This window comes from Mobula birostris, chromosome 13 (assembly GCF_030028105.1).
Source record: "Mobula birostris isolate sMobBir1 chromosome 13, sMobBir1.hap1, whole genome shotgun sequence".
NCBI classification, from domain to species: domain Eukaryota; kingdom Metazoa; phylum Chordata; class Chondrichthyes; order Myliobatiformes; family Myliobatidae; genus Mobula; species Mobula birostris.
The window spans coordinates 19,313,368-19,340,822 of record NC_092382.1 but is presented as its reverse complement, the minus strand read 5'-3'; the positions used below and the strand labels follow the sequence as shown (position 1 = coordinate 19,340,822).

Here is a 27,455-nt window from a genome sequence, read left to right as displayed (position 1 = left end):
AGATGCTGCCTGGCCTGCTGCGTTCACCAGCAACTTTGATGTGTGTTGATTGAATTTCCAGCATCTGCAGAATTCCCCGTGTTTGAGTTTATAAAATCACACTTCAGGGCCATGTCCGGGATCGCTGCAGATCCAGGGTCACTGCCAATTGTCTGTCAATTTAACAGACTTGCCGAATGCACCGTCCTCAGCAAAGGGAGCAAAAGGAGTCTCTCCCCGTATAATCCCTCCCCGGGACACCGGTGTCCCAGACTGAGCCTCGGCACCCGGGATCTTCCTGTCTCTGTAATTCCCTGGAGTCTCAAATAGGAGAGTCTCGAACCGGCACATCCGGCGGAAGCTGCGCCGCTGGACAGGAGGTGGAAATACGTCACTACCGCAGAATAACGAATGGCTCACAGCGCGAGCCTGAAGCCAGTTCCGTTAAAACCGTTGGGAATTAGACCTGGCGCGTGGCCATTAAAGGTAAGGGGAAGGGCGGGAGTTAAAGGGGACGGCGGGGTTTCGGCCAAAATGTCCCCATCCCGCGGGCAGGGATGTTCACACATTCAGATGTTCACAGGATCCCCACTGTCAGTCCGGGTCTGACTCCCTGCAGAGATCTCAGTTCCTTCCTCCCGGTCCCACTGAACTGATTCCCCAGCAGCCTGAAACACATGGAACAGTAAAGATGAAATAATCAGATTACACAACCGTGTCAGTAACAGGGGACTGGGGTTAATGTTTCAACAACACTCACAGACAAATATCAGCAGAAAACCCGCGGATCTGCTGATATTTTATCACACTGAACATTAACACAAACACTCACAGGATCCACTCCAGACTCGGGAGGGTCAGTATGAGGCGGCGGAGAGCGGGGACAGATCGGTCTGTCAGCGAGTTGTAACTCAGGATCAGCTCCGTTAGTGATGGGTTTGTACTGAGAGCGGAGACGAGATCCTCGGCACCAGAATCTGTCAGACCGACATTGTCCAGCCTGGAGATGAGAGAGAGTGATGGTGAAGGACACAGAGAGACAGGAAATGGTACAAATCCCCAGTGTTTATCAGTAACATAATTACTGATCACATTAATGCTCAGTGTCACACATCCAGTGACTGTAAACACAATCTCCCACAGTCTGGTACTTACCACAGTTTCTGTATTTTACACTCCGGATTTCTCAGAGCCACAGACACCAGTTTCACTCCTGAATCTCCCAGTTTATTACTACTCAGGTTCAGCACCGTCAGTGATGGGTTTGTACTGAGAGCGGAGACGAGACCCTCGGCACCAGAATCTGTGAGACCGACATGTTTCAGCCTGGAGATGAGAGAGAGTGAGGGTGAAGGACACAGAGAGACTGGAGACGGTACAAATCCCCAGTGTTTATCATTAACACAATTACTGATCACATTAATGTTCAGTGTCAGGCACACAGTGACTGTAAACACAATCTCCCACAGTCTGGTACTTACCACAGTTTCTGTATTTTACACTTTGGTTTCCTCAGAGCCGCAGACACCAGTTTCACTCCTGAATCTCCCAGGTCATTCTCCCCAAGTCTAAACACAAACAGACAAATTGATGAACAAAGTGATTCAAACCGTGGGTCTGAGGGAATTTCTTTCACTCGGATATTTCAGGAAACATTAAACCCTTCAGTAAATCACTGATTGGAGTTCCCATCACTGTCAATGTCCCTCACTGCCCAGCTCCAGGGTATTCACCGAATGTCGGTAATTTAGTCTGTCGGTGTGATCCTGTAAACTCCACATATTCTGTCTCATTCCCCGATGGCTAGAAAAGTGTTCCTGATGTGAGAGGGTCAGGAGGGGCAGGGTTGAAGTGTGGGAGAAAATCCCACAGAGAGGAAGGTTTGTGGGAGACGGTGGAAGAAACAGGAGGAAGGGGGATGGGGAAGAGAGATCCCACAGGACAAAGTGGGGTGGCATTTGTCACAATTCTTCACAATTTGATTTACTACAGTTTTACCCAAATCCCTCTACATTGAAACAACACAATGTAACAGTTTCACAGTTCAGAGTGAGAGATAAATCAAGTTACCTCAACTCTTGGCACTTGTGCAGCCCGGGTCCCAGCCGCTGGATTCCCTCACACTGAATGTGGCAGTTCTCCAGGTCGAGCCGTTTTATTGTATCACAGGGTCCGATGACATGAGACAGGACCGCGCAGTCAATCGGGGTCAGTGTCATTCCACTGAATGAAAGTGTTTCCACAGATCCCAGTGCGGCCTGAGCCAGTCCACGATTCTGAGACTCAAACAGGTAGTGCAATGTGTTCAGGAGGCTCCCTTTACCAGCTTCATTCCTCATGTTTCCACTCTGGCGTTTAACCTCCTCCTTCACCCAGTCAATCACCCGGCAGGCTGTTTGATGAGGAAATGGACCCAGAAACTCCTCCAGGCCCCGAACTGTCATTGGGTTGGAGAGACCAGCAACAAAACGGAGGAATATCTCAAACCGCCCATCTGTCGTGCTGTGGGCTTTAGTGAGGAGTTTCATAATATCTCTGCCATCTGGGATCAGGAATTGTGCGACTGCAGCTACAAACTCTTGGATGGTGAGGTGTGGGAATGTGTACACCACACACCGGGCAGAATCCTCTCTCTCCAGAAGCTCCATCAGGAACCCGGACAGGAACTGGGAAGGCTGCAGGTTGTGGTTGATCAAATCTCCATCTGTAAACACAATCTTCTTCTCGTACACTCCTCTGAAGGCCATCTCACCAACCCTGAGTAACACATCACGGGGGTTCTCAATCTCACGGCCGTGGTTTTTCAGGATGTTGTAAATATAGCAGGAGTACAGTTGGGTGATGGTCTTGGGAACTCGCTGCGGGTCCCTGAATCTTTGTGTGAAGAAGGGGCCCAGTGCCAGAGCGAGGATCCAGCAGTAGGAGGGGTTGAAGCTCATGGTGTACAGGATCTCGTTCTCCTTCACGTGTTTGAAAACAGCTGCTGCCACCGTCTGATCTTCAAAATGCCTGATGAAATATTCTTTCCGTTTCTCACCAACAAATCCCAGGATTTCAGCCCGGACACTGATCTCTGCCTTTTCCAATAAATGTAACGCAGTGGGGCGGGTGGTCACCAGCACTGAACACCCTGGGAGCAGCTTGCCCTGGATTAAACTGTACACAATGTCAGACACTTCACACCACCACTCGGGATCTGAGCACTGGTGCTTGGGTTCCGTATCTCTCTGACTATCAGCAAAATCGATTCTGTGTTTGGATTCATCTAAACCATCGAATATAAACAGCAATCCCTCTGGGTTCTTCCAGACCTCTCTCAGGATATTCCTAAAGTAAGGATACTGATCCAGAATCAGTTCCCTCAGGTTTATTCTGCAGTTAATGGAGTTTAAATCCCGGAATTTGAAACTGAAGACAAACTGGAATTGTTGGTATATTTTCCCCGTGGCCCAGTCATAAACAATCTTTTGTACCATTGTTGTTTTCCCAATCCCCGCGACTCCGGCCACTGCTGCCGAACTCCCAGATTTGGATTTACTCTGGGAAAAACTGCTCTGGAATAACTGATCAGTTCGGATTTTTTCCAGCTCTCCACGGAGATGTTCCTCTCTCCACTCCTCGTGGTCTCTGCCTCTTGCCAGCAGCTCATGTTCCACCAGTCTCTGATCTCGAACAATAGAAATGACCGTGAGCTCAGCGTATCGATCAACCAGCTGGAAAACCTTCACCTTCTCCCTCATCAGGATCGTGTTCACTCTCAGCATTTCAGTTTGTGCCCGTAGAGTCTCCTTGTGTTTCTGCTGAACATCTTCCATGGGAAAAGACAGTGAACAAACTGTTAGATGCCTCATCTCAGAAATCAATATTTAAACACAGAAGAATTAGCTGAAAGTTATTGCATTATTTGGATTAATCAATGGATGCTTGTACAGCAAAGTAAAATCCATTAACAGACCCCTGACTGGACAGGGAGGCCTGGTCCAGATAAACACCAGATCATCACATTTCACAATTAACTGTGCTGTGAAGGTGAGTATTTCCCTGGTAGTTTACTGACCCCCGACTGTCCCGTACTGGACTACCTTCCACTGCTGTTCCAGCTGTCACTTATTCCTGTGGAAGAAACTTTCAATCCCCAGCATTGATGTGCCGAGTGTGTGTGGGGTCTCTCAGTGTGTCAGGACCCTGTCAGGGGTGTGTGGGGTCCAACAGTGTGTCAGGACCCTGTCAGGGGTATGTGGGGTCTCACAGTGTCGGGACCCTGTCAGGGTTGTGTGGGGTCTCACAGTGTGTCAGGACCCCGTCAGGGGTGTGTGGGCCCTCTCAGTGTGTCAGGACCCTGTCAGGGGTGTGTGGGGTCCAACAGTGTGTCAGGACCCTGTCAGGGGTATGTGGGGTCTCACAGTGTCGGGACCCTGTCAGGGTTGTGTGGGGTCTCACAGTGTGTCAGGACCCCGTCAGGGGTGTGTGGGCCCTCTCAGTGTGTCAGGACCCTTTCAGGGACGTGTGGGATCTCACACTGTTTCAGGACACTGTCAGGGGTGTGTGGGGTCTCTCAGTGTGTCAGGACCCTTTCCGGGGTGTGTGGGGTCTCACAGTGCATCAGGACCCTGCCAGGGTTGTGTGGGGTATCACAGTGAGTCGAGACCGTGCCAGGGGTCTGTGGGGTCTCACAGTGTGTAAGGACCCTTTCAGGGGTGTGTGGATTCTCACCGTATGTCAGGAACCTGTCAGGGACGTGTGGGTTCCCACAGTGTGTCAGGACCCTGTCCGGGGCTGTGTGGGGTCTCACAGTATGTTCGGGCCCTGGCAGGGGTGTGTGGGGTCTCACAGTGTGTCAAGACACTGTCAGGGTTGTCTGGGGTCTCACAGTGTGTCAGGACCCTGTCAGGGGTGTGTGGTGTCTGACAGTGTGACAGGATCTAGTCAGGGAATGTGTGGGGTCTCTCAGTCTGTCAGGACCGTGTCAGGAGTGTGTGGGATCTCACAATCTCAGGACCCTGTCAGGGGTGTGTGGTGACTCACAGTGTGTCAGGGCCCTGTCAGGAGTGTGCGGTGTCTGACAGTGTGTCAGGACCCTGTCTGTAGTCTGTGCAGTCGCACGGTGTGTCAGGACCCTGTCATTTTTGTGTGGGGTCTCTCAGTGTGTCAGGACCCTTTCAGGAGAGTGTGTGGTCTCAGTGTGTCAGGACCTTTTAGGTGTTTGTGGTGTCTCAGAGTGTGTCAGGATTCTGTCAGGGGTGTGCGGGGTCTCACAGTGTGTCAGGGCCCTGCCTGGGGTGTATGGGGTCTCACAGTTTGTCAGTACCCTCTGAGGGGAGTGTGGCATCTCACAATGTGTCAAGTCCCTGTTAGGGGTGTGTGAGGTCGCACAGTGTATCAGGACCGTCTCAGGTGTGTGTTGGGTCTCTCAGTTTGTCAGGAACCTGTCAGGGGTTTGTGGGATCTCACAGTGTGACAGGATCTTGTCAGGGCTGTGTGTGGTGTCTAACTGTGTGTCAGGACATTATCATGGTTGTCTGGGGTCTCACAGTGGGTTAGGAGCCTGTCAGGGGTGTGTGTGGTCTCACAGTGTGTCAGGTCCTTGTTTGGGGTCTCACAGTGTGTCAGGCCCTGTCAGGTGAGTGTGCGGTCTCACAGTGTGTCAAGATCTGGGCGATCTGGGAGACAGTGTAAGGAATCTGGAGCAGCAGCTGGATGACCTTCAACTCATAAGGGAGAATGAGGCAGTCATAGATGAGAGCTACAGGGAAGTAGTCACACCTAGGCTGTTGGAAGCAGGTCGTTGGGTGACAGTCAGAGGGGGGAAAGCGAAGGTGTGTAGTCTGGTAGCGCAGAGCACCCCTGTGTCCATTCCCCTGAATAATAAGTTTACCGTCCTGGATACTGCTGGCAGGGACGGCTGACCAGGTGTGAGCCACGGTGGCAGGGCCTCTGGCACTGAGTCTGACCCTGTGGTGCAGAAGGGTGGGACGGAGAAGAGGAGAGCTGTCGTCATTGGAGACTCTATAGTCAGGGGAGCAGACAGGAGATTTTGTGGACGTGAGAAGGAGACCCGCGTAATTTGTTGCCTCCTGGGTGCTAGGGTCCGGGATGCCTCTGACCGGGTGCACGACATCCTGGTATGAGAGGGAAAGCAACCAGAAGTCGTGGTACATGTTGATACCAACAACATAGGCAGGAAGAGGGATGAGGTCCTGAAGTGTGAGTTTCGGGAACTAGGCAGAAGGCTGAACAACAGGACCTCAAGGGTGCGTTCTCAGGATTGCTGCCAGTGCTACGTGACAGTGATGGTAAGAATTGGAGGAGATGGCAGTTGAATGCGTGGCTGAGGGGTTGGTGCAGGGAGCAGGGTTTTAGATCTTTGGATCATTGGGATCTCTTCTGGGGAAGGTGGGACCTGTACAGATTGGATGGGTTGCACCCGAACAGGAGAGGGAGCAATATCCTTGCAAGTAGGTTTGCTAGCATGGTTCGGGAGGGGTTAATCTAATTTGCAAGGGGGATGGGACCCGGAGCTATAGAGCAGTGAAAGAAGTGCATGGAGTAAAGCCAGATCTAACATGCAGAGAGGCTTTGAGGAAAGAGAAGCAGAATAAACGGTGTAAAGACAGTAAGGTAGAAGGGCTGAAATGTGTGTACCTCAATGCAAGAAGCATCAGGAACGAAGGTGATGAACTGAGAGCTTGGATACATACATGAAATTATGATGTAGTGGCCATTACATAGACTTGGCTGGCACCAGGGCAGGAATGGATTTTCAATATTCCTGGATTTCAGTGCTTTAAAAGGGATAGAGAGGGTGGAAAAAGGGGAAGAGGGATGGCATTACTGGTCAGGGATACTATTACAGCTACAGAAAGGGTGGGTAATGTGGCAGGATCCTCTTTTGAGTCAGTATGGGTGGAAGTCAGGAACAGGAAGGGAGCAGTTACTCTATGCGGGTATTCTATAGGCCCCCTGGTAGCAGCAGAGATACAGAGGAACAGATTGGGAGGCAGATTTTGGAAAGATGCAAAAATAACAGGGTTGTTATCATGGGTGAGTTTAACTTCCCTAATATTGATTGGCACCTGATTAGTTCCAAGGGTTTAGATGGGGCAGAGTTTGTTAAGTGTGTCCAGGATGTTTCCTGTCTCAGTATGTTGACAGGCCGACGAGGGGGAATGCCATACTAGATCTAGTTCTAGGTAATGAACCGGGTCAGGTCACAGATCTCTCAGTGGGTGAGCATCTGGGGGACAGTGACCGCCACTCCCTGGCCTTTAGCATTATCATGGAAAAGGATAGAGTCAGAGAGGACAGGAAAACTTTCAATTGGGGAAGTGCAAATTATGAGGCTACAAGGTGTGAATTGGGATGATGTTTTTGCAGGGAAATGTGCTATGGACATGTGGTCGATGTTTAGGGATCTCTTGTAGGATGTTAGGGATAAATTTGTCCCGGTGAGGAAAACAAAGAATGGTAGGGTGATGGAACCATGGGTGACAAGTGAGGTGGAATATCTAGTCAGGTGGAAGAAGGCAGCATACATGAGGTTTAGGAAGCAGGGATCAGATAGGTCTATTTACGAATATAGGGAAGCAAGAAAGGAGCTTAAGAAGGGGCTGAGAAGAGCAAGAAGGGGGCATGAGAAGGCCTTGGTGAGTAGGGTGAAGGAAAACCCCAAGGCATTCTTCAATTATGTGAAGAACAAAAGGATGACAGGAGTGAATGTAGGTTCCTTTTAGATAAAGGTGGGAAGATATGCTTGGAGGCTGTGGAAGTGAGCGAGGTCCTCAGTGAATACTTCTCTTCGGTATTCACCAATGAGAGGGAACTTGATGGTGGTGAGGACAATATGAGTGAGGCTGATGTTCTGGCACATGTTGGTATTAAGGGAGAGGAGGTGTTGGAGTTGTTAAAATACACTAGGAAGGATAAGTCCCCGTGGCTAGACAGAATATTCAGCAGGCTTCTCCATTAGGTGAGGGAAGAGATTGCTGAGCCTCAGGCTAGGATCTTTATGTCCTCATTGTCCATTGGAGGGAGGTGAATGTTGTTGCTTTGTTCAAAAAAGGTAGTAGGGATAGTCCGGGTAATTACAGACTAGTGAGCCTTAAATCTGTGGTGGGAAAGCTGTTGGAAAAGATTCTTAGATATAGGATCTATGGGCATTTAGAGAATCATGGTCTGATCAGGTACAGTCAGCATGGCTTTGTGAAGGGCAGATTGTGTCCTGCAAGCCTGATAGAGTTCTTTGAGGTGACGACCAGGCATATAGATGAGGGTAGTGCAGTAGATGTGATCTACATGGATTTTAGTAAGGCATTTCACAAGGTTCCACACGGTAGGCTTATTCAAAAAGTCTGAAGGCATGGGTTCCAGGGAGGGTTGGCCAGGTGGATTCAGAATTGGCTTGCCTGCAGAAGGTAGAGGGTTGTGGTGGAGGGAGTACATTCAGATTGGAGGGTTGTGACTAGTGGTGTCCCACAAGGATCTGTTCTGGGACCTCTACTTTTCATGATTTTTATTAACGAACTGGATGTGGGGGTAGAACGGTGGGTTGGCAAGTTTGCAGATGACACAAAGGTTGGTAGTGTTGTAGATAGTGTTGAGGATTGTCAAAGATTGCAGAGAGACATTGATAGGATGCAGAAGTGGGCTGAGAAGAGGCAGATGGAGTTCAACCCGGAGAAGTGTGAGGTGGTACACTTTGGAAGGACAAACTCCAAGGCAGAACACAAAGTAAATGGCAGGATACTTGGTAGTGTGGAGGAGCAGAGGGATCTGGGGAACATATCCAGAGATCCCTGAAAGTTGCCTCACAGGTAGATCGGGTAGTTAAGAAAGCTTATGGGGTGTTGGCTTTCATAAGTCGAGGGACAAAGTTTAAGAGTTGCAATGTAATGATGCAGCTCTATAAAACTCTGGTTAGGCTACACTTGGAGTACTGTGTCCAGTTCTGGTCGCCTCACTATAGGAAGGATGTGGAAGCATTGGAAAGGGTACAGAAGAAATTTACCAGGATGCTGCCTGGTTTAGAGATTATGGATTATGATCAGAGATTAAGGGAGCTAGGGCTTTACTCTTTGGAGAGGAGGAGGATGAGAGGAGACATGATAGAGGTGTACAAGATATTAAGAAGAATAGATAGAGTGGACAGCCAGCACCTCTGAACATCTGGAGAAGAGGGATGCGTATGTGAGAATGCTGTTCTTGGACTACAGTTCAGTATTCAGTACCATCATTCCCTCCAGGCTGGACAAGAAGCTCAGAGACCTCGGCCTCGACCCTGTCTTGTGCAGCTGGATCGTCGAGTTCCTGTCAGATTACCGGCAAGTGGTAAGAGTGGGCTCCCACACCTCTGCCCCTCTGACACTCGACATAGGTGCCCCTCAGGGCTGTGTCCTAAGCTCCCTCCTTTACTCTCTGTATACACATGACTGTGTCGCCACCCACAGCTCCAATCTGCTAATTAAATTTGCTGACGATACTGTATTGATTGGCCAAATCTCAAATAATAACGAGGTAGCCTACATAGAAGTCATCACCCTGACACAGTGGTGTCAGGAGAACAACTTCTCCCTCAATGTCGCAAAAGCAAAGGAGCTGGTCGCAATGTCGCAAGAACAAGAGGAATGGAGACAGGCTAACCTCTATTGACATCAATGGATCTGGGGCTGAGAGGGTGAACAGCTTTAATTTCCTTGGCATTCACGTCACTGAGGATCTCACATGGTCTGTGCACACCGGCTGCGTGGTGAAAAAGGCACACCAGCATCTCTTTCACCTCAGATGGTAGAGGAAGTTTGGGATGGGCCCCCAAATGCTGACGATTTTCTACAGGGGCACAGTTGAGAGCATCCTGACTGGCTGCATCACTACCTGGTATGGGAACTGTACTTCTCTCAATCGCAGGGCTCTGCAGAGAGCGGTGCGGACAGCCCAGTGCATCTGTAGATGTGAACTTCCCACTATTCCGGACATTTCAGAGACGGGGTAAAAAGGACCCGAAGGATCATTCTGGGCCCAAGTCTCACCAAGCGCAAACTGTTCCAGCTGCTACCATCCGGGAAACGGTACCACAGCATAAAAGCCAGGACCAACAGGCTCCGTGACAGCTTCTTCCACCAGGACATCAGACTGATCAATTCACGCTGATACAACTCTATTTCTACAAGTGCATACATAAACACACACTCACCGAGCACACTTTACTGTAATTGTGCTGCTGGTGCAGAAAAACAGTTTACACGACATGTGTCTGTGATATTAACCCTGATTCTGAGAATTTTTATCTGGCTGTTGTCTCATTTTTTTAGATCTGTTTTTCATCGTACTCATACTGTCCTCATTCATATCAATCTAAGTGTGATCCAGTGCACATGGTGTTTTCTAGAAACTGTCATTTAAGTTCTTATTTTTCTTTGCATATTTTCCAGATCTGTTTCAGACCAGGATATTATACCAAAACTGTACGTCAATATACGCATAGTGACTGTATACTACCTTTGTTATATTTTTACTGTTCAGCTCTGTTTGGCAGATTTTCTTGATCCTTGATGTAAATTCAGATTTTCTTCAGACTTGCAATAAATTCAGATTTTCTTTGGTCTTAAAGTAAATTTTGTTGGAAGGTTTTCCTTTATCACACAATTATCTATTTTCTTTGCTTATTGATATCCTAAATATATGTTTGATATTCTGTTGCATTGTATCCTGATGCTCTGTTTGATATTTTACTGGCTCTATTGCACCTTTATGTTTCATGTTTTGTATATTTCTAGTCTAAAGTTCATGCTTATATCTTTCGAAATTAGTTCCATTATTTGAATTATTTGTTTCAGCTTTGCTGATGCAAGAGCAAATAATTTCAAATCATCAATGTATAGCTGTGCAAAGGTATAATTCGTATTTTTACCTGATTTGTTGCCTAATTTTTGTCCATTTCAGTAAATTATGAGCAGGTTTAAAGCCAAACAAAACCATATTGGCCTTAGTGAGTCTCTCTGGAAAAACCCTCAATTTATTTTGATAATGGTGGTTGTCTCTTTGTGGTTGTTAATAGGATGATTATTTTACGCCAATGATTCATCAGATGTTGTAGAAATTTCACAAGTATTGGATGAATTTTATATCTATTTGGAACCTCTCTTAACCATGTGAGGGAGAGAATCAAATGTTTTTTGATAGACAACATTACACTGAAAGATTTCTGCTTTCCACAGGTTTTGAAATAAAATTACATAATCTGTTATCTGTTGTTCATACCCAAATGGTATTCTTTCTGCTCTCCTGTGAGTATAATGTGGTTATCCAAGTGAGTTGTTATTAGTTACGAGATGCACGATGCTACAATTAAATAATTGTCTTATTATTATTAAGAGCCAATAATAACATAGTAAGTGACCATTCAATGGTCTTATAAATGCAGATTTAAAGCTGTCCCTGAGGCTGGTGGTACACACCTTCACCATTTTATAGCTTCTGCCTCACCGGAGTATGAAAGAGAGAATGTTTGAGGTGGTTTGGGGTTCAGCACAGCCAAGAAGGGCCAAAAGACCTGATTCTGTGCTGTAGTTTTTTTTATCGTTTCTATGGTTTCCAGACAACATCCATGTGTAACTTCATCCATCACCATCGTCACATCCTGGAGGAACTCAATCAAGTTGTCAAGACGCAAACCCCATCCAAAACATTTAATGATTATGGACCTGTATTCCCAGATCACTTCACTCTACCACCCTCCTCAGTGCCCTCCCGGTAACTGTATAAGACCGACCCTGCTTGGTCCTTCCAAAGTGCAACACGTCGCACTTGTCTTCAATCTGTCCAATTTATTCTTAAATGTTAAAAAAGAACCCACATTTACCACCTCGTCTGGCAGCTCATTCCACACTCCCACCACTCTCTGTGTGAAGAAGCCCCCCCTAATGTTCCCTTTAAACTTTTCCCCCCTCACCCTTAACGCATGTCCCCTGCTTTTTTTTCTCCCCTTGCCTCAGTGGAAAAAGCCTGCTTGCATTCACTCTATCTATACCCATCATAATTTTATATACCTCTATCAAATCTCCCCTCATTCTTCTACGCTCCAGGGAATAAATTCCTAACCTATTCAACCTTTCTCTGTAACTGAGTTTCTCAAGGCCCGGCAACATCCTTGTAAACCTTCTCTGCACTCTTTCAACCTTATTTATATCCTTCCTATAATTTGGTGACCAAAACTGAACACAATACTCCAGATTCGGCCTTACCAATGCCTTATACAACCTCACCATAACATTCCAGCTCCTATATTCAATACTTTGATTAATAAAGGCCAATGTACCAAAAGCTCTCTTTATGACCCTATCTACCTGTGACGCCACTTTTAGAGAATTTTATATCTGCATCTGGAGTATTGTATTCACTTCTGATTGTCCAGCTTTTAGAAGGATTGGAGAGGGTACAGAACAGGCTCATCAGGGTGTTGCCTGGATTCAGTGGCATGTGCTACAAGTCGAGGTTTGATAAAATTGGTTTGTTTACTCTGGAGTTAGAATAGAGATCTGACAGAGGTACACAAGTTTGAGAGATAAGATTTGGGTTGACAGCCTGTATTTTGTTTGTTAATTTTACATAATACTGGTGTCTAATACCAGAGAGCATTTGGTTAAGGTGAGATGTGGTAAATTTACAGCAATTGTGGTTGTTTTTTTTCATAGAGTTCTGGTATCTGGAATTTAATATCTGGGTCATGTCGAAGGCAACTATGTAATATATGGTCCTAGATATACATGAATGTACAGCAAATGCAAGGATATGGTCAATAATATAAGAAAGGATACCAAAGTATATTTTTTTTACTTTCCCAGATATGTAAAGCGTAAAAAAACGGGAGAGGGTCGATATTGGACCGCTGAAAAATGATATTGTAGCTGCAGTAATGGGTGAAAAGGAAATGCCAGACAAACTCTGTGGAAGTCACTAGCGGAATTACAAAAGGTAAAGAACATCAGTGAACAGAATTGTGTGTAGTGCTATTACAAAGGAAAAGGGGCTTGGAAGATGAAAGGTCTGAAGATAGAAAAGTCACCTGGACTGGGTCATACAGTGTATCAGGAGCCTGCCTGGGGTGTGTGGGCATTCCCAGAGCATTAGGACCTGGAATGAAGTCTTCAGCAGAACCAACAGATGGATTAATAGAAAAATAAAATGTAGAATATTCAGGCTGCAAAGAGAGATACTTTGAATTGTTACTTCAATCCAGAGATCAGCGAATGGCTAATGGTGAATTTTGATTCCCAGGTTTTGCCAAGTCACAGACTAACACTTGAGGTGTGGTTTGAACTGAGCATTTCATCACTCACCTATCAGTTGAGTGGGTAATTCAGATAACCCTTGGGCGATGTTCATGTATTCCTGTGGATCAGGACCTGTTTAAATATAAAAAGAATCCATGGAAACAGAGCTAAAATAATTAAAATTACTAAAATGTTTATTTCAATGTGCCTTTGTGTTCAGTGTGTGGTTTTAACGTACCGAGTTCCTGTATTTCCCTCAGTATTCTGTCCAACTTCGGTAACTCAGTCCTCCATGTCACAAAGGATTCCCACATCGCCCTCCGGGCCCGGGAGCCTTTACCCATCACCAAACTGAGGAAGAGTCTGGAACTCTCAGTCCGGTTTCCCTTCTCTGTCAGTTCAGTGACTTTCTAGAAAAGGAAAGTAATAAATTTACTGTGAAGCAGACAGACAGACATGGAGAATGTGCAGGAAAATATCTGTTCATGGTCCCAGTAGCTTCAGAAATGATGCAGTCACTGGGCTGCTGCCTGATCCTCCCTGGGTTCAGTCGTTAACAGAGAAACAGTAGCTGAGGGAAATTCTAAATCAATATTGTGAAAGAATAAGGATTTACTGTCACCCTGCAGTATATTCAACGTGATTAATTTACTTATCCATCAATGTGTAACATTACATCAAAAAGATGTGACAACAAGAACGGAAGACGGGGAGAGCGAGAGAACAAAAAATGGATGGTGGGCATCACTGAATCGTGGCTGAAAGAAGATCATATTTGGGTGCTCACATCCAAGGATACATATTTAATCGAAAGGATAGGCAGGTGGGTGAAAGGGTTGGGTGACTCTGTTGTCATAAAAAATGAAATGTCCTTCTAAAGAAGTGATAGCAGTTTGGACGGTGTAGCTGTTAATATCCTGCGTAGGAACAAAATGACCGTGATCGAACAGTAACCAGGATGTGGGCTACAAATTCCAGTGGGAGAGAGAAGAGGCATGTAAAGAGGTCAATGTTAAAATAGTCATGGGGAATTTCATTCCGCAGGTAGCTTTTGGAAAATCAGGTCGGTGTTGAATCCCAAGTGAGGGAATTTATAGAATGCCTATGAGATGGTTTTTGAGAGAAGCCTGTGGTTGAGCCCACTATAGGAAAGGCAAATCTGGATTCGGTGTTGTGTATTGCACCAGATTTGATTGGGAAGCTTAAGGTAAATAAACCCTTCAGAGGCAGTGATCATAAAATAGCAGAACTGACACTGCAGTTTGAGAGGGAGAAGGTAAAAGTCAGATGTATCAGTTTACACTGGAATAAATGAATTACAGAGAAATGAGAGAGGAGCTGGGCAAAAATAAATTGGAAGAGGACATTAGCAGAGGTAACAGCAAAGCAGGAATAGATGAAGATTCTGAAAGCGATTCAGAAGACACAGGTAGAGGTAGATAATGCCAAATACGAAGGATTATTCCAAAGGGAGGATGATCAACAATCTCTATACATAGAATATAGCAAAATATAGTGGAAAGCTGGAGGACTGGGAAGCTTTTACTAACCAGCAGAAAGCAATTAAAAGCTGTAAGTACAGAGAGTGTGAAATATGAAGGTAGGCCAGCTAATAATGTAAAATAGCTTACCAAAATGCTCGTCTGATATATATGCCCTTTCAGGACAACCTATTGATTTTTGATGTCATGCGATATCAGCTTTGTGCGTGGTCGTTCATGTCTAACCAATCTGAATGTTGGACCAGGAAGTTACCGGGAAAGTTGATGAATGGAAGGAAGTGGGTGTTGTATACTTGGACTTTAGCACGGCATTTGACAAGGTACCGCAAAGGAGGGTGGGCAAGAATGTTCAGTTGCTCAGCAGTCAAAGTAAACTGGTAAGTTGGATGAGACAATGGTTTTTTGGAAGAAGACAGAGTGTGGTTAGAAACTGTTGAATCTCTGACTGGGAGTTTGTAACATGTACGGTGCCACAGGGATCGGTGCTGGATCCGATGTTGTTTGTCATCTCTATCGATGATCTGGGTGAAAATGTGGTTAACTGGATCAGCGAATTTGCAGATGATACCAAGAGTGGGGACGTGTAGTGGAGAGTGAGGAAGACTACCAAACCTTGCAGTGGTGTCTAAACCAGCTGTGAAATGGGCTGAAAAAATGGCGGATGCAATTTAATGCAGACAAGTGCGACATGTTGCACTTTGGAAGGACCAAGCAGGGTCGAACTTATACAGTGACCGGTAGGGCCTAGGAGTGTGGTAGAACAAAGTGATCTGAGAGAACAGGTGCATAATCATTAAAAGTGGCAGCAAAGGTTGATAGATTGGACAGAAAGTATTTGGCACACTAGCCAGGAGGTGAGATATGATGTTGAACGTGAATAAAACGTTGGTGAGGCCTAGTTTTCAGTACTGTGTGCAGACCCGATCACTTACTTCGAGGACAGAGGTAAAGAAGGTTGGAAGAGTACAGAGAAAATTTACAAGGATGTTGCTGGAACTGGAGGACCTGAGGTATAAGGAAAGATTGAACAGGTTAGGACTTTATGCCTTGGAACATAGAAGATTAAAGGGTGATTTGATAGAGGTAAACAAAATTATAAGGTGTATAGACAGGGTAAATGAGGGGAAACTCTTCACTCAGAGGGTGGTGAGATCGTGAAACGAGCTAGCAGTGCGAGTGGTACAAGTGGTTAAGAGAAGTCTGGATAGATACATGAATGGTAAGGGTATAGAGCACCATGGCCCAGTGCAGGTCAGTGGGAATAGGCAGCTTCAGTAGTCTGGCATGGAATAGATGGGCCAAAGGGCCTGTTTCTGTGCTGTACTTTTCTATGACTATGACAAGTCAGCCACTCTGTTAGGGAACTTAGATGGAGACCAGACCAGCTGTGGTCAGCAGGTTTCCCTCCCTCAAGTATCGCAGTGTAGCCAGTTGTCCCAGTTTACAATCTGACAGTTTAATATTCATCCTGGATTAATGAGCTGAGGTGAATTTGACCGACGGTCCTAATAAGACACAAAATTAGTTTTAGACTGAATGCCTTTTCAACAGTCCAGATATGCAGCCACTGCTCGTATATCACACTGATAAATACAGCACGTGTGAGAGGAAAAGGCGACGCTGAACCTGTAGTTCCCAGTACTCTCCACCTCAACAGCTGAAACCAGATCTGCTGGAGACGATCAGAGATCAAAGTCTCCATTGCCATGTGGAACTCCTAGAACGTGCAGGAGATGAATATTGATCACTATTCCCTCTGATACCGGCAGTTCGGTGACAATACACTAAATACACTCACCTCATTTTCTTCTCTACTGAAATGTCCCTCCTTTGTCAACATCCAACCGAGTCTTTCAACCTTTTCTTCAATCGCTTGTTTGAGTCTGTCCCTGTAGAACTTTGTCAGTTGGTACAGTCGATATTCACCCCCCTCTGCCAGGAGGTCGGAGATTGTAAACTCTGGCTCTGTGAATATAAAAAGTGAATGTAGTCACAAACTGAAATATCGCTTGTCTCCACCGCTCTCACCCAACCCAACAAACCAGTGTTCACCTGCCTTCAGCTGGAAACATGGATTTTGTCCTAATCTCCAACACTGGCCTTAAAACCGACCCATCAATGCGCTGGGCATGACGTTACCAGAAGGATCACATTCACTAGGAACCTGTCTCTCTCACCATCGCACCCACTCACCTATTTGAGTTTAAGATGGGCAATAAATGTTGGGACTGTCAACGATAGTTGCTTCCCAGAGATACTCTTTCCATCCTGGTGAATACATTTCCATTAGATCATATCGCGGAAATACTTTCTTATCTGAATAGCTGCATTTCCTCCGATACACATACTGGAAATCATCAGAGCAGGTGGTACATTTCCTGTAGTGGGGTTAACGGGTGCCCCACTACACCACATGTACCACACCTACACATTTCCCCCTTCTGACCAACCCTCCAACAAGGAATCACATTTACCCGCTTCCTGCCTCATTCTGTGAACACATTACCCTCATATTTCACTCACCTGCTCCTTGTTGGACACTTGACAATTCCGTGTTTAATGAGCTTCCGAGATGACAGACAGTCGCCTCACTTGTACCGTTTCCAGGGTCCTGCTCAGTGTCTCTGATGTCACTGTCTCTGGGCTGACAGACAGTCGCCTCACTTGTACCGGTTCCAGGGTCCTGCTCAGTATCTCTGACGTCACTGTCTCTGGGCTGAATTTGCTCCACTTCTGCTGCGGCTGGACCGCATTCCACTGGGACATTGCTCTCAATCTGACCCTGCTTTGGTACCTTGCTTCCCGTGTCCCGATCATCTTCCCTCGATGAGTTGACTGGTAACAACCTCTTCAGTCCTTTCCCTACTCGATTCATTATCCCACCTGAAGTAAATGAGGAATAGCAGGTTTAGAGTGATTTATACTCAAACAAGGATTCACAATGGGTGTCTGCAATGGAGCTGAGACTCCGGCTGACCAGATTTGGAGTGGGACTGTGCTGGTGAATGTGAACCACACTTCCTGCTAGGTGACCATCCCGACAAGCCGGTGTCTGGACACATCCACTCCCAGAAAAAGAACTGGATAGACACAGTAATACTGATCACCGACTACACATTAGTTGAACACACTGATAACCAGCCGTTATTAATGGAACAGCATCAGGTGATACCGGGAATTATCACTGGGATTATCTTTCATAAACATAAATCTCCCTGGGTTACAAACTGTCCAGTCACCTGTGTCACTCACAAACAAGCCATTGGATTACTCATGGTTCGATCCCCTAGATCACACATTCTCCATTTGCTTGGTCACACATTGCCTTGTCCCCTGGGTCACAGACTGACCATTGCCTTGATGCCTGGTCCCCTGGGTCCCATCCCGTCACCTGGAGGATGATTGTCATGTAACAACTATACAAGTCATTGGCAAAGGGAGCATCTTGGCGTGCTCGTAGCTAAACTTAAGGTCTCACCGAGAGAGCTTTGCATTCATTTGCGGTTGCTGATCTATAGGATGGATGTGATTCAGCTGGAAAGACTGTCGAGAAGATTGTCAAGTATGTTACTGGATGGAGCTGCTTGGTTTTTGTGTTATATGTTTCGGCTGGGACAGTTTGCCCTGGATCAGGGGAGCTTGAAGGGTGACCTTACACACGTACATAAAGTAATCAGGGGTGCAGAGAGGGTGGATAGTCATAATATGTTTCCCAGGTTAGGGGAGTCTGAGACTCGAGGGCAGAAATTTAAAAGGGACTGAAGGGGCATTTTTTCACGTGGCGGGTGATGAGTATAAATTGCACGCAGTCAGAGGAGGCTGTAAACACAAATAAAAGGATTCATTTCCAGGCTGTAATCTCTGTTTTATTCCACCTGGAATCACAGAGTTGAGCACAATCACAATGCCCACCGGAGACAGTGACAGTTGGTCACTGGTTATACCGGGTCTCCCATCAGAGGCACTGGGAATTTAAATTCAGGTAGCAGATCATCTCAAGAGGGAAATATTGAGAACTCACTTTCACCATTTGGCCACAGACCAGACATGGATTGGGATATTAAAACAAAATCAGAATCAGGTTTATTATGACCGGCATGTGATGTGAAATTTGTTAATTTAGCAGCAGCAGCTCAATGCAATAGATAATCTAGCAGGGAAAAAAAATACTGAATAAAAAAAATAAACAAGTAAACCAATTACGAATATTGAATAGATTTTTTAAAAACTTGCAAAAACAGAAAGACTGTATATTAAAAAAATCTAAGGTAGTGTCCAGAGATTCAATGTCCATTTAGGAATCGGATGGTAGAGGGGAAGAAGCTGTTCCTGAATCGCTGAGTGTGTGCCTTCAAGCTTCTGTACCTGCTTTCTGATGGTAACGGTGAGAAAATGGCATGCCCTGGGTGCTGAAGGTCCTGCATAATGGACGCTGCCTTTCTAAGACACTGCTCCCTGAAGATGTCCTGGGTACTTTGTAGATTCATACCCAAGATGGAGCTGACCAGATTTACAACTTCCTGCAGCTTCTTTCGGTCCTGTGCAGTAGCCCCTCCATACCAGACAGTGATACACCAAACCAGACCACAAGTTTATCTAAAATGAAGTGTCTCCTGATCCTCAGCCATTTCCAAGGCTGGCAATGTTCTCGGCTCGGTTACAGAAAACAGAGTTTGGAAAATTTCCCTCATCTACTTTCCCTCAGAGTTTGGAAAATTTCCCTCATCTGAATTTTATAAATAAAAGTTGGAGATGTCTTTCACCTCTAAACAGGCCGATGTGCAACAAACCCTGAGCCTGGACTTTTACGTAACAAACAACACCGCCGTCACATTCCTGTTTGTGTTTCACTCTCAACCTACTGATTCAGGGTCTCCGGCTCCTTTCACTCAGGTGGAGCTTTGCCTGGTGAACGAAGTCATTCGACCATTACTGGTGTCAGGTCCCTGCACTGGGACTGTTGGACTGATCAATTACACAAAGCTGCTTTACCAGTGGGATCAATGACACTTTTCTCTGCCCTGTTAGCACCTGTGTAAGTTTCTTCATCTGAACTAGTAACCATGTAACAATTACAGCACGGAAACAGGCCATCTCGGCCCTTCTAGTCCATGCCGAACTCTTACTCTCACCTAGTCCCACCAACCTGCACTCAGCCCATAACCCTCCATTCCTTTCCTGTCCATATATCTATCCAATTTGTTTTAAACGACAACATCGAACCTACCTCAACCACTTCTGCTGGAAGCTCGTTCCACACAGCTACCACACTCTGAGTAAAGAAGTTCCCCCTCATGTTACCCCTAAACTTTTGCCCTTTAACTCTCAACTCATGTCCTCTTGTTTGAATCGCCTCCATTCTCAATGGAAAAAGCCTATCCACATCAACTCTATAAATCCCCCTCATAATTGTAAACACCTCTATCAAGTCCCCCCTCAACCTCCTATGCTCCAAAGACTAAAGACCTAACTTGTTCAACCTTTCTCTGTAACTTAGGAGATGAAACCCAGGCAACATTTTAGTAAATCTCCTCTATACTCTCTGAACTTTATTGACATCTTTCCTATAATTTGGTGACCAGAACTGTGCACGATACTCCAAATTTGGCCTTACCAATGCCTTATACAATTTCAATGTTACATCCAAACTCCTATACTCAATGCTCTGATTAATAAAGGCCAGCAAACCAAAAGCCTTCTTCACCACCCTATCCACATGAGATTCCACCTTCAGGGAACTATGCACTATTATTCCTAGATCACTCTGTTCTACTGTATTCTGCAATGCCCTACCATTTACCATGTATGTCTTATTTTGATTAGTCCTACCAAAATGTAGCACCTCACATTTTTCAGGATTAAACTCCATCTGCCATCTTTCAGCCCAGTCTTATAACTGGCCTAAGTCTCTCTGCAAGCTTTGAAAATCTACTTCATTATCCACAATGCCACCTATCTTAGTATTATTTGCATACTTACTAATCCAATTTACCACCCCATCATCTAGACCATTAATATATATGACAAACAACACTTGACCCACTACCAATCCCTGAGACACACCGCTACACACCGTCCTCCAATCTGACACACAGTTATCCACCACTACTCTCTGGCATCTCCCATCCAGCCACTGCTGAATCCATTTTACTATTTCGATATTAATGCCTAACGATTGAACCTTCGAAGTGCAGCTACAGGACAGAAGTTTAATGATAAAGATCCCAGTGAACATACCTGTAGCCATTCTGATTCTGACTGATGATTGTCGATTGTTGTCGTCTTGTTTACACTTTGGTCGCGGTGCAGGACAGTTCCAGCTGTTGGTGATGCCCTGAATTACATACAACAAGCAGACAGTGAGTCAGAGAGAGTACGATTCTTTGCAAAATGTGACCGTATCGCCACCCTGTGTATCAGAGCAGCAGTTTGCTTAGGGAACAAACATTCCCTGTTAACATCAACTCCCACACCATGTCTGTACGTCAGTCCAGTGATATCTGGCGAATCCTATTGACAGAGTCAGAGAGCAACAGAGCACAGACACAGACCCTTCAGCACAATGAGACAATGCTGACCACAGTGCCCACAGAGTTGGTCCCAATTTCCTGTGTTGGGCCCATTTCACTCTTGTCCTCTTCACTCCATCTACACATCCCAACTGCTATCGTCACAATCACTGTGTATCTCATTGGTAACTCTGAAGCAAAGCATTCATTAAGCACCGCATCACCGCATCCTCCAGGCACATTTCCTCCTTTGCTCCTGTGTAGTCCTACCCTCAATCTATTCATCCTCCTCTTCTTTTCCCACATGTAGAACGCCTTGGGCTTTCCTTCATCCTGCTTCTCAAGGACACCTCAAGTTCCTTCGACCTCTAAGTCATTACTTAAGCTCCTTCCAGGCTACCTTATAATTTCCTAGAGGCTTGCTTGGATGTTGCTTCCTAAACCTAAATAATGCTTCCTTTTCCCTCTTGCTTAAATGTTCTCATCTCTTGTGACCACAGTTTGTTTATATAAACATTCTTTCACTGTGGGTGGAACTGTATATAAGTGTTCCTAAAACAACCTTCACATTTCCATTGTGTATTTCCCCTTGAAAATGTTTTCCCAATTTACACCCCAAAGTTGCTCCGAATACCATTGTAACTATCCATCCACTAATTAAATACTGTCTCGTAGGGTCTGCTACTATCCTTGTCCATGACCATGATAAAAGTTGGGGTGTTGTGGTTACTATCTCAAAAGGGCCACCCATCGTGACATCTGTCATCTGACCTGCATCATTGCCTCATACTAGATACAGTATGGCAACTCCTCGAGTTAGCCCATACACATACTAGGTCAAGAATACTTCCTGGACACACAACACATTCTGCCTCATTGACACATTTTGGAGCAAGGAGGTTGGATCAACATCAGGAAAGTTGAGGTCAACAATGATAACAACCTTGTTGCTTTTGCACCTTTCCCAACGCTGCCAAGTTATCTGCTCTCATTATCCCTGTGGCTTTGGGGGAGGCCTATAGAATACTCCCAGAATGATAGCCCCCTTTCCGTTTCTGACTTTCACCCACATTGATGTCCTCTGTGTATGTCGCTGTGATACCATCCCTAATTAGTACAGAGAATTCCCCCCCATTCACCCCCCACCCCCATATGTATTATGAAACAACTAAAACCTGGAGCATCAAACACCAATCCTGCCCTTGTAACAGTCAGGTCTGTGTAATGGTGATAACATGCCATCCATTACTCGGATTTCCAGAAACTGCAGATTTTCTCTTTTTTTTTGATAGGTCATCATTCAGTCATGGTACAAGTCATAATACATAGCAGAATTAGGTAAAATGGTCATTCTAGTCTGCTCCATAATCAATCATGAAGGATTATTTTTCCAACACTGTATTGTTGCTTCCCTGCTATAATACTCAACCCATTTAGCAATCCAGAACATGAATATACCCAACAATAGCCTCCACCACCCTCTGTGACATCAAATTCCACAGATGAACCAACATTTGGCTGAAGTAATTGCTCTCACCTCAGTTTTAAAGTGAAGCTTCTTTATTCTGAGGCAGCACTCTCAGATCCCAGACTCTCCGTCTAATCAAGACACCCTCTCCATTCCCACTGCATCCAGACTTGCTGTTATTCAGTTGGTGTAAATAATCACCCCCGCCCTAACTTCCACCCCCCCCCACCACCACCAAACCCCAACCACCATCCCTCTGAACTCCACTGAACACAGGCCCAGGTCCATCAAATGCTCCACATGCATAATGCTTATTCCTCAGATTATTCTTGTGAACCTTGTTATCAACAGCTGTACTGAATACATTTCCGGGGAAAACAGGACAATTGGTACCAGGATAATGTACTGGGAAAAGCTGTGCCTTCTTTACTCTTCTGTCAACTCTCACAAAATGTTCCAGGGTGAATGTAATACAGATAAACTGGAATCACTAGAAATGCTCAGCAGGTAAGGAACAGCTGTGGGGAGAGGAAAAAAGTTAGCAATTCGGTTTCCTAACCTTTCATCAGAATGGATTCAAACATCATCCAGTTTTTAGTGGAAAATCTTGGGTTGTTCTCCATGGAGTGGTAGGGACTGAGGGAAGATCGGATGGAGGTTTATAAGATTATGAAAGACATAGATAGAGTAGACGGGGAGTATTGTTTCACTGTTTATAAATGTCTAATACCAGAGGACATGCAATGAAGGTGTGAGGGAGTAGTTGCAAAGGAAATGTTAGGGTAAGTTTTTCTACTCAGAGAGGTGTGGATGCCTGGAATGCATTGTCTGTTATGGTGGTGGAAGCCAACACATTGGAAGCTATTAAGAGATGTTTAGGTAGGCACATGGGTGTGAGGAAGATTGAGAGGATATGGACATTGTGTACGTAGGCGTCATTATTTTTTTTTGGGGGGGGTTTGATTTACTTTTTATCTGGTTTGGCACACCATTGTGGCCGATGCACCTGTTCCTGTGATGTACTGTTCCATGTTCTGTTCTATCTTCAGCATCTTGAGTTTCCCTTTGACTCCCACTGGCAGATAGACAGTTGACAGTGAGGGGGAATTTCCAAAAGTGAATTGAATTCTGAAACCCCGGTCTATTTCTACTGGGGCAAACACAAAATAGCGTATTAATCACAGCCTCTCCCTGCGAGGGATGGAATGGGAACTCATTCTCTGCTTTGCTTCAGAACTTCAGAACCTCAGAACCAAACATCTGAGCACAGAACAGAAATACTCGCTCAACATCTCATAAACCCGGACAACCTGATCCCCTGATTCATTTTATCTGGGTGAAAACGTGTGGTATTCCAGGATCCAACCTCAGAGGGTCACAGCCCACACCGAGAGCCTCACACATCTTTTCCACATATCACATTGGGTGTTTCCACATCTCACACTGACAGACTCACGCTACCAATATCCAGCCCCTGGAGACGTCTGCTTCACTGCGGAAGGAGGAACATCCAGCCACATCTGTAAAAGCACCAACGTAGACCGAAGCCCAAACACTACCAGTTCCATATTCCTAGAGCCCCCATCCCAAGATTGTATCTCAAGCACCAACTCTCCCAGGGCTCTTTGCTGCCGGTAATATGCGGCAGTGTCTCAGCTAATCCCAGTTCAATCTTCTTGCTGCGTGGGATCTCGCCCAGTACAGCTGGCTGCCATGTTTCCTGCAGTGTAGCAGGAACAAAATGTAAAATTATACAGTAGAAAATGCTGGGAACTCAGTTCATCAGACTACATCTCTGAAAGGACAAATGGTGGAAGACCCAGTTTCAGAACTGAGACTGTTCGAGATGCTGCCTATCTGCTGAGCGTTTCCAGTATTTTCTCCTCCTTACTTTGAATTTCCTGCAACTGTAGTATTCTCTCCCTCCTCGTTTTAATGCACAGATAGTAACTGATTGTAAAATATCAACAACACCCTAAACAGTAAATGCCACCCCACCCCAACCCATTTGTTAGTTCTCAGTTCATCCTGACCCTGGTGTAATACATCCCATACAGTCAATGCTCACAGCATCCTTTCCTCCCACTGTCACTCTGTTACATTTGCTCCTGAGGCCACTGTCTCTACGCTGAGAGGCGGTGACCACAGAGCGATAAAAAGTACAACACTTGCTGCAGCTCTGACGGGCCGTTACCCTGGAAACGGAGGAAGTGGCTCACCGAAAATAACCGAAAAAGGAAACAACAAACTCAACATCAGATGCTGTGAGTTTCATTATTACAAAGATTAACACTGCAGCCATTTTGTAACGGGGAAACTAAAATTGTAATGCCTGCTTTTACCCTGCCTCGTGCTGTATTCAATTAGACCTCTGGTAGTTCTTGTTAACAAAGGAAAAAAAAACAACAACAAAAACACACAAAAAAAGAAAAAAATAATAAAACAACAACGAATCCTGGAAAATTAAATGAAGTAAAAGGTGAAAGAGAGCACTTTACAACGATGACATAGGTCAGAAGAAAGTTTGCTGATACTGATCAGTGAGGTATCCTAAAATGACACAGCTAGAACAAACAATAAGAAATTTGGCATATACCGTTTGCCCCTGACCAAACTTTATCAATGAGTCATGGAAAGTATCCGATCTGGATACTTCCCGCCTTCGTACGGCTGCTGCTCTGCCCATGAGAAGTTGAAACATCAGAGAACTGTGGACACAGCTGAGCACAACATAGAAACAGGCCGCCCCCACCCCCCATGAACTGTCTCTATATTCCCCGTTGCCTCAGCAAAACAGGAAACAGAATCAAAGTTCTCCACAAACCTGGACATTCTCACCTCTCCCCACCCATCCGGTGGAAGATTAAAAGAAAACAGAAACATACCACTGGGCTGAAGGATGGCCTCCATTTTGCTGTGATATCAAATTGAATGTTCCCAGTATGATAGGACACAGCTTAATAAGATGGACTGTCGACCTCGCTATCTAACTCCATGTGACCTTGGACCATATGTCTACCTGCACCGCACTTTCTCTGTAACCATAATGATTTGTTACATTCAGTTATTATTTTACCTTCCATCACCTCAATGTTCTGTTGTAATGTATTGATTACTATGGATGGTTCGCAAGACAGGTTTTCACTATACCTCGGTACATGACAATAATAAACGATTCCCCACTTTAATTGTGTGGAAACATCAGAGAGAACGAGTTTTTCCTCTGGAACATCTGTAGAGAGTTTTCACTAAAGTGTACACACTATTGAGGAACCCACATAGAAATATAGAAACATAGAAAATAAGTGCAGGAGTAGGCCATTCGGCCCTTCGAGCCTGCACCGCCATTCAGTACGATCATGGCTGATCATCCAACTCAGAAACCTTCCCTCCATACCCCCTGATCCCTTTAGCCACAAGGGCCATATCTAACTCCCCCTTAAATATAGCCAATGAACTGGCCTCAACTGTTTCCTGTGGCAGAGAATTCCACAGATTCACCACTCTCTGTTTGAAGAAGTTTTTCCTAATCTCGGTCCTAAAAGGCTTCCCCTTTATCCTCAAACTGTGTCCCCTCGTTCTAGACTTCCCCAACATCGGGAACAATCTTCCTGCATCTCGCCTGTCTAATCCCTGTAGGATTTTATACCTTTCAATAAGATACCCCCTCAATCTTCTAACTTCCAACGACTATAAGACTAGGCGAACCAGTCTTTCATCATATGAAAGTCCTGCCATACCAGGAATCAATCTGGTGAACCTTCTTTGTACTCTCTCTATGACAAGGAGGTCTTTCCTCAGATTAAGGGACCAAAACTGCACACAATACTCCAGGTGTGGTCTCACCAAGGCCTTGTACAACTGCAGTAGTACCTCCCTGCTCCACTATTCGAATCCCCTTGCTATGAATGCCAGCATACCATTCGCCTTTTACACCGCCTGCTGTACCTGCATGCCCACTTTCAATGACTGGTGTATAATGACACCCAGGTCTCGTTGCACCTCCCCTTTTCCTAATCAGCCCCCATTCAGATAATATATATATACACACACACACATAAATGGAATACGCTTAATTCTCACATTAATATGGTCATATACCCGGAAATATCGGCAAGTCGTAACAGGGGAATGGAATCAAGAACAAAATGCCCAGACAGAAAGAGATGACGTCACTGATCTGGATGTCACTACTGGTCTCAATGGGTGAAAGATAAAACTGCTCATACACGTGGGGAAATGCCTCGAACGTGGAGTTACTGCCATTAATCTTCTCTGTCTGCAAAAGCACGACAGGCCGAATGGCCGCTTCCCGTGTACTGGAACTATGTAAAACAATTGTCGACCCCAGGCATCGCTGCAGGTGAAGTTTAGATCCGCTACCGGGCCGGGTGATGGACATAAAGATCCCCGGGTACAACTCCACAGATGGGAGTAGTTCCAGCATCCCGCCTCATCCCGCTCCCAGGACTAGAGCAACAGGGGCTGAGCGGAGGCTCATCTCCGGCGGCTCGGTGTGAAGGTCCCACAACCAGGATCGACCCCGGCAAGTTTTGGCCAGCAACCCGGACCGAAACCGCCTGTCCGTGTGACTTAACGATACTCACTACCCATCGTCAGATTTCCCGCTCGGGACCGGCCTCAATACTCACCGATGGGAGCTTCCCCCGCAGACAGTCAATCTTCCCCCGGCTCCCCGCCGACGATCCGCATCAACACTGAACGGAAAGGA

General features: G+C 45.6%; 1 protein-coding gene across 1 annotated transcript; it reads right to left on the bottom strand.

Moving 5' to 3' along the window:
- LOC140208516 (NACHT, LRR and PYD domains-containing protein 3-like) lies at positions 1–27,455 on the bottom strand. The gene is made up of 11 exons (XM_072277253.1): positions 27,376–27,455; positions 20,984–21,080; positions 17,270–17,629; positions 16,545–16,711; positions 13,483–13,654; positions 13,311–13,376; positions 2,050–3,787; positions 1,461–1,547; positions 1,135–1,305; positions 812–979; positions 1–647 (listed from the first exon to the last, which is right to left on the bottom strand). Exons 2-11 carry the CDS (start codon positions 20,991–20,993, stop codon positions 557–559), a joined length of 3,030 nt encoding a protein of 1,009 aa, XP_072133354.1. The 5' UTR covers positions 20,994–21,080; positions 27,376–27,455; the 3' UTR covers positions 1–556.

What these genes read in the sequence shown, in the direction of transcription:
- LOC140208516 (XM_072277253.1), bottom strand. An exon ending in GAGGGAAATACAGGAACTCG is followed by an intron (nt 13,377 to 13,482) that starts GTACGTTAAAAC and finishes ATATTTAAACAG; the next exon opens with GTCCTGATCCACAGGAATAC. An exon ending in TGTAAAATACAGAAACTGTG is followed by an intron (nt 980 to 1,134) that starts GTAAGTACCAGA and finishes TCTCATCTCCAG; the next exon opens with GCTGGACAATGTCGGTCTGA.